The 7,500-nt window shown below is 40.3% G+C and overlaps 1 protein-coding gene across 2 annotated transcripts in view; it reads left to right on the top strand.

Moving 5' to 3' along the window:
* The window catches only part of LOC138000894 (uncharacterized), a 47,190-nt gene that overhangs the window by 38,477 nt on the left and 1,213 nt on the right, over window positions 1-7,500 (top strand). Inside the window, exons 4-7 of one of the 2 annotated variants that reach the window (XM_068847563.1) lie at window positions 1-78; window positions 1,841-1,948; window positions 3,723-3,875; window positions 6,850-7,421. The exon at window positions 1-78 is cut by the window's left edge and continues 39 nt beyond it. In XM_068847563.1, coding sequence (XP_068703664.1) covers window positions 1-78; window positions 1,841-1,948; window positions 3,723-3,875; window positions 6,850-7,421 — 911 coding nt within the window. The remainder of the gene's footprint in view (window positions 79-1,840; window positions 1,949-3,722; window positions 3,876-6,849; window positions 7,422-7,500) is intronic. The other variant, XM_068847564.1, reaches the window with a different exon arrangement.

Raw genomic sequence — 7,500 nt, 5'->3', positions numbered from 1 at the left:
CTACTTCAGTCCAAACATCACCAGTCAATTCCGGTGCCACAGAGTCAGAGATGACCACCACAAAACCGCATGGTGAAAGTAAGTTGAAAGCAACGACATTTTTACGGTCAAAGTCGATTCCTGATACCCTGTGGTACTAAACCTTTCAATTTGCGGTTTTGATTTCTGCAGTTGTTCTAGCGATTCGCAAAAGCGTTTCTCAAAGAAAAAAATCGCCTTTTCTTTGTTCCATAAAACATCCCTCCACGGAAAATCGACGGAGTTCTTTTCACAAAATATCGCTCCATAACAATCGCTTACCATTGACAGAAACTCGTGATCTTGAAGCGTTTAACTCTCGTTCAGCGCTGGGTTTTTTTTACTTTAAAATTTTCCTTATTTGGATGTCAAGTAGCTCGTGCATTTTCCAGCGCATACAGCTTTGATCTTATTTTGTCCATATTTGGGCATAAAATTGGTGTCCAAAAATTCCCAGCTTTGTTCCAAGCAAAACAGTTGCAAGTTACACGATTCAAGGTCATGTGCTTCTGCCATTGGCTAATGAATTAAATGATAAGTTGTGGGCATTTCTTTGTAAATGGATGTTAATGGTGTTTCGTCCATTGGTGTATCATATTTTACGGCGTTGTAAGGAGAGGAGGTTAGTCCTAATACAGAAATTCGGTTTCCCTTCACAGCCATCCTGCATCCTATTGTATGATAATGTTGGTTATATATTGTTATCAAATTTAATTGCATTTAATTTGAAGGTCCCACTCATCCATGTATACTAAAAAAATAAAACAAATTTGTTTGCATCGGAACATTTAACGTTACAGGGAATGGAGTACCAAAACGGCCATAAAATGGACGTATAACGGATTTGATAATTCAATCCATCTTGTTGACAAAGTTACCATTGTGTGCACTGCCGTAAATAGAAAAACGGAGTTCGAATTTATCTTCTTTTATTTTAATGTGGCATCAAAAAAGCTGCAACTTAAGACTTAAGAGAAAGTATCATCTGATGAAATGTCGGACAGAACGTTACGAGAACGTTTTTATCCCATGTTTTTATATATATTGGCCGTTTTTATACTAGGGACGCATAATTCGTCTGGGACAAAGTTGGGCGAACATTTTTTCTGCGTCTGTTAAATTCGTCTAATATAAAGACGGGCACAGGACGCATTATGCGTCCGGACGAACTTTCCAGTTTAGTGCGTCTTGAAAGACGGACTAAAGTGGATAGTTCTTGCACACGCATTATGCGTCTTTTGCCCGATACTAGACGACCTTAACAGATGCAGAAAAAATGGCTGGCCAAGTTCGTCCCAGAAGGATTATGCGTCTTTTAAGTTTCGTTCCGTGTTTACACTTGACGAATAACATGAAAGACGTATAATTCGTCTGGATTACGTGTCTCTAGAGCGGCCAAATGAATCCATTTTTATATTTTGTATATGTTTACATTACTTGGTAAAACGACGCAATTCAATTGTTCTTGAACATTTTACAAGTTGTAAAAAAAATGTAAATGCTTTGTTTATCGTGGAAGTGCACTTAGCTATCAAGCTAGTTTACAGGCACCCCACTTTTAACAATATGAAAGAAACAATTCAAACTTAACAGAAACATTTTTAAGAACGCCAACTGGCCTGGGAAACCAGTTGGCTATTTACGAAGCGTGGTTGAGTTGAATCCGGGACAACCGGAAACAAATCCTAACCAGAGGTTAGAACGGGATTTGAACACGGAGCCACCGCATGCAAACCCAACGCCCTAACCACTCGACCACGCTGCCTCCTGTTTAGTAACACTATTATCTTATCTTCTTATCTTAAATTACAAACTGTGCCAGTGACTGCAGATGACAAGCAATCAACCAAGTTAACCACAATTCAAACGTTACCAGCTTCCTCCATTTCATCGGTTTCAGCGATTACTACTCCACGGCGACATGGTGTAGGTAAGCGGAAAACAATGATATTACTAGAGTAACTACGTAATTTTAAGAACTTCGTCGTACTTGGCAGCATAGAGTCAGCGATCACAACTGCGGGAGGTCGTGAGTTCGACTTCGTCTAAGCCAACAGTCAGGGTCTTTAAATAACTGAGGAGCTGCCTTTGTAAAGACACCTGAAAATGATTAGACAAACTATATATAGCTAGTCTTGTTGAATAAGGAGGATATGCCGCATGCCCCCTCTCACAACCCTTCAATGTTCATAACCCTGTGGGACGTAAAAGATCCAAAGCACTATTTGCATGATTTCTTGTTGTTGTGGTCTGTCCTCTGTGCTTTGTTATGGTTGGGAGGGTAAATGCTCGGAGCTACTAGCTACATCAAACTACTCTAAAATACGAGGGTTAATAAAAGAGATGAAGATGATGGTGATGATGATGACGTCCGAATCGAATAAGTTGTCTCCCGCAAAGAACTACATATGAAACAGACGGGGGACGGGGAAGCTCGTCGTCTCGCTTAGGGGTGTAAATTTAGGATTTTGGTCTCGCTTAGGGTGTTCCGGGAAAAGCGCCAATATTTTAAGCCTCCAAGGTCTCAAATTTTCTTTTTAACCTGTTTTTAGGGGTCAAAGTTTCCTTAAGCCACGCCCAGATTAGTCTCTTTTAGGGGTCACAAAAAGCTTGAGCCACGCCCAGATGGTCTCCTTTAGGGGTCAAATTCAAAATTTCCGACGAGCATCCCCGTCTGTTCCATATGGGAGTCCCCCCCCCCCCCCCCCCCCACACACACACACACACACACCCACACACACCCCCGGGATTGGTTCGTCTTTCCTGTTATATCCAGGGGATAAAACCTGAGAAAAAAACAACAGCAACTATTAAAGCATAACACAAGACTTTTTGGATAGCGTAGAGTGTGTATATATCCGCTCAAAACAATGACGGGTCAAAGCTAAGCTGCAAACGGAGGGAGGGTAGCATTGTTTTCTTCTGCCAGGTTATGATCCGAAACATTGAAAATGAGAAGGACACTTTCTTTTTCTCGAGGTTTTTAATACTGAGTAAAGGATTTATAATTTTCAAGGCCAATAATTAAGAACAACGGTACATAAGAGTCGCTTGGAAAGCTCCGTAAACAGAGGTCGGATGCTACACTAATTGAGCTAAAAGAATTCCTGCATAGGTAGGTCGTTTATCAAGGCTCTTCATGGACCGTTTGTCCGGCTGGTCTGCAGGTTCTACGCAGTCACGCGCCTGAGGCGCTATCCCGTTAATAATGGTAATAGTCCAATCCGCTCCTCGTTTGATTTAATAAAGAAATTAAAGAATTAGAAATCCAGGCCCCAGTAGTTCAAAGGCAGGATGACTTTACCCAGTGAATAGGCCACTATCCAGAATATAAAATTGCTCTGCGAAGTATTAAACGTTGGCCATGGCTCTCCTACATTCCTTAACTTGGCTGTGCTATGATTCGTATTCACAGTTACGCTAGAAAATACGTATACTAAAGTCTTCGCAGAGATCGAAACCGCTCGACAGTGATGTATTCACCAAATAAAGATATACGGCCTTCGAACATCTGGACCAGGTGTTAAACGCTTTTCTTTTTACAAAACACACCCTTGGGTAAGTCCAATCAGCGTGTGAAAGAAACCCAAGTGCAATTGGTTTCCTACTGTGCCCATGTGAAGTCCCCCTTCATTGCCTTGGAATACATCAACAATCCCTAGATGTAAAAAAATATTGTGTAATCACTTTGATTTCTTCCCTAGCGACACACCGTGAAAACCCCGGTGAAAATGTCAAGGACACTTCAGATGGCAACTCACGGCTAATTATTATTGCCGTATCTGTACTTGCTCTGATTATATTGGTGATTTGCGTTATTCTTTGGTTCTTCTGCATGCACCAGCCTCGAGTGAAAGGTAAAAACGTTTGGTGTTTAATTAAAGAGGCCTGCTCGGGAAAGAAGGTGGCTTCCATGGAATTTTATCCAAGGCCTCCGAGGAACCTCCGAGATCGATTGTTTTTTTCGATAATCTGCAACTTAGACAACCTGAGTGACAGACGCATTACCGGTCGTCTCATCTCTACTACGGAGAAGCGACAACCAACTAAACTTGTGCACAAGCGTACTATGAAAAGGTCATTCAATACAGGATACATTGTTTAGAAATTGCGTTACTTTGACTTTGGAGCTGCATGCGCACAATTTGCTGCAGGCGGGGTATCAGCCATCTTAAGAGCATTTTTTACTTTCAACCAATATTCTTCAAAATTGCATTCAAAAGCACTGCTGAAACCAGCGGTTTTCTTTTTTTTTTTTTAAAGAAGAGATAGAGAAGAGATGGATAAATAAGAAATAGTAACCAGGCGACGAGTATGCAATGCTCAACGTGAAAGAAAGCGAGTGAGCGCACGAGAAAACAGGCGAAATATCAGTGATAAACAACTTACGAGAGAGAGAGCAAGAAAGAGCCCGAATAAAAGGACGAAATTATAATGAAGGGCAGAGCAAGAAAGAGCAAGCACGAGCACTAGAAAAAAGCCGAATAATGTTGTCTAAGAACGGTGAAGACAGCAAGAAAGAGTACAGACACTCTTGCCGAGGCCAAATATATCTGTCACGCATGTCACAAAATCTGTAAATCAAATTACACGACAGTCTTTATTTCGCTTTTTGAACTTTATATCATTCAACGGATTTAGCGCATAGAAGAAAAAAAAATCATAAACTCCTACCTAAACTACTGACCCGTGATTAAAAATAATTAATATGTTAAAATGGCTATACGTAAGGAGTTCTCTGGTTAGTGGTGCTCAAATTGTCTACTCAACCAATTGCAATTATGTGATACAGAGACTCTGACTTTCCGGTAAAAGCCTAAATAGTTTCCTCAACCAATTGTCATTATGTGATGCAGCCCAACGCGAATCTTTTTTAAAAGGGAATTGATGTTCAATTGACTAACTTAGATGTCCACTAACTCCCCCTGTAATACCTTTATTCAAAATGGTATGAAACCTAATCCAGAAAAATGCCAGGCAAAGCGGAAGATAATCTGCACTTTCACTTTCCTGATATTGACATTAAAACCACTGATGAAACTAACCTCTTGGGGAAAGGTTACGTTTATACAAACGTTGGCCGTGTCGCACTTATATTTTTAAACAGAGTTAACTGAATAGAGTGTAATGTGAAGTGCTAGATTTCAATCCCATATGAACCATGTGAGCGTTAGCCCTACAGATGGAAATGGGCCCACACAAGGACAGAGAAAAACTCTGACCAGGGTGGGAATTGAACCCACGACCTTCGGGTTAGATCTCCGCCGCTTCAATTCCCACCCTGGTCAGAGCTTTTCTCTGTCCTTGTGTGGGCCCATTTCCATCTGTAGGGCTAACGCTCACATGGTTCATATGGGATTGAAATCTAGCACTTCACATTACACTCTATTCAGTTAACCTCTTGGGGGTTGTGCTGGATAACAAGTTGAAATTTAAGTAAAGCTATGATCCTTTTGCAATTGCGAGGAAGCCTGAAAAATTCAGGACTTCAAGGAGATTTGAACCCGTGACCTCGCGATACCGGTGCGACGCTCTAACCAACTGAGCTATGAAGCCACTGACGTTGGGAGCTGGTCATTTGTGGGTTCCAATGTTCCCGTGAGGAATGAATCAACGATGAAATGCTATATGAAATGGATCATATATGAACTGCGGATATGAATTCATTGAGGCTATGATAACTACGAGGATCATGGCTTCACTTAATTTCATATTCGCAGTTCATATACGATCCCTTGCCATTTGATTTCATATCATTTCATTGTTGGTTCATTTCTCACGTGAACATTAGAACCCACAAATGACCAGCTCCCAACGTCGCACCGGTGTCGCGAGGTCACGGGTTCAAACCCGGTTGAAGTCCTGAATTAATCAGGCTTCCTTAAGCAACTGCAAAAATTGCTTTCATGACTGTGAGGATCATACAATAGCTTCACTTGATTTCATATCCGCAGTTCATATATGATCCATTTCATATATCATTTCAAAGTTGAAATTTGACGATCATATTTCAAGTCTTTGTCGCAAAGCAAGTTCTTAGATATGTGCTCTGAACAGATTGAAGATCATTTTTCCATTTATGATTAATCACGCATTTATACTGCCGTATTTTAACTTTTGCAATCAAGTCTGGCACCACTTCGGTAAAAGAAACAGTTACTGCTAAAATCGAGAAAGTACATCTTATCAAGATCTCTTGCAAAGAATAAAACTTCCGACCAGGGAAACTCTAATAATTCAAGACGTGCTATTGACAATAAAAAATGAATAGCAAATCGTATAAATATCCACCTGCGAGTAAGGATCTAATCACTTTACGCTCATCCAAGTATAATCTTCTTTCTTTGCGTAAAAGTAACACGTCTAAATAAGGTCTAAAATCGTGGAGATCTCATGCTGCTAACAAATGGAACGAGCTAGAAAACGATATTATAAAACTAAAGTGGGCACAAATGAGATGAAAAAGAAAATGCAGTTCGATCGCACAAGTTTTACTGATACGGATTTTGTGGTAACTGCTGCCTTTCGTTTTGTCTTTGTTATCGTTTTTACTTTAAGTTCTCAGTTTCTATTTCAGTCTTTTAACTTTTAGAATATGTTAGGATCGTGGATTACCTGTAAGGCAACTGATTAAGCTAAGCGTAAGCTCCACGTTAAATAAACTATCTTTTCTTAAGGTCTGCCTTTCTGGCTCTATATACAAAAATAAGTATATAAGTATAGCAACTTAATTCCATAAGAATTCTCTATTTCAGTCTTCTCAAAGATCTAACTTGGTGACCACTCTTAATTAGTAACAAACATAATTAGCTATTTTCTTTCCTCTTTAAGCCTCGAACTCGAAAAGTCGACGACCAGAAGGTCAACAACTGAACAACTGCACCCAACTGAGAGAGCGTGATGTTTGTCCACCCCCAGAAGAGAAAATGGACAAATACGAAGATATAGATGAAATTAAACAACAGAATATTATCGCAAATATTAAGGTCGAAAGAAAATCACGTTGGAGAAAGTCATTAGTCCCGGAACAAAAAGCACTTATCCATGCACAATCGAGTGATGGGTACCTTGTTCCCTTCGACGAATCCACACCAGCTGGAACTTCAGAAAAAAGTGACGTCTTAAGTGGATATACAAAAATTGGGCAGGAAAGGCAGCATGTTTACGCAGTTGTTAACATTGATAACAAACAAGGCAAAGTGACGTTTCATAAAGGCCCTGTGATGCAAGATGGGGATCCATGTCCAACGGACAACGGAGGGAACTATAACCCCAGTGTGGATCTTTCTTCGCTTGGACTTGAAAGTGATGTGACCGAAAGCGAAGCAGCAAAAGCAAATGAGTGCAAAGACTACCTGTATGCAGTCGTTCACAAGACAGAAAAGAAACGACAACCTCCACAGGTAATTGTCTAGTTGCAAGGTACTTAGCTAAAAATGATCATATACTTGACTGGGATTCGATGAAGATTTACCTATCGTC

Source organism: Montipora foliosa, chromosome 4 (genome assembly GCF_036669935.1).
Source record: "Montipora foliosa isolate CH-2021 chromosome 4, ASM3666993v2, whole genome shotgun sequence".
NCBI classification, from domain to species: Eukaryota; Metazoa; Cnidaria; class Anthozoa; order Scleractinia; family Acroporidae; genus Montipora; species Montipora foliosa.
The sequence above is the reverse complement of the archived record's forward strand: the minus strand, read 5'-3'. Positions and strand labels throughout refer to the sequence as shown.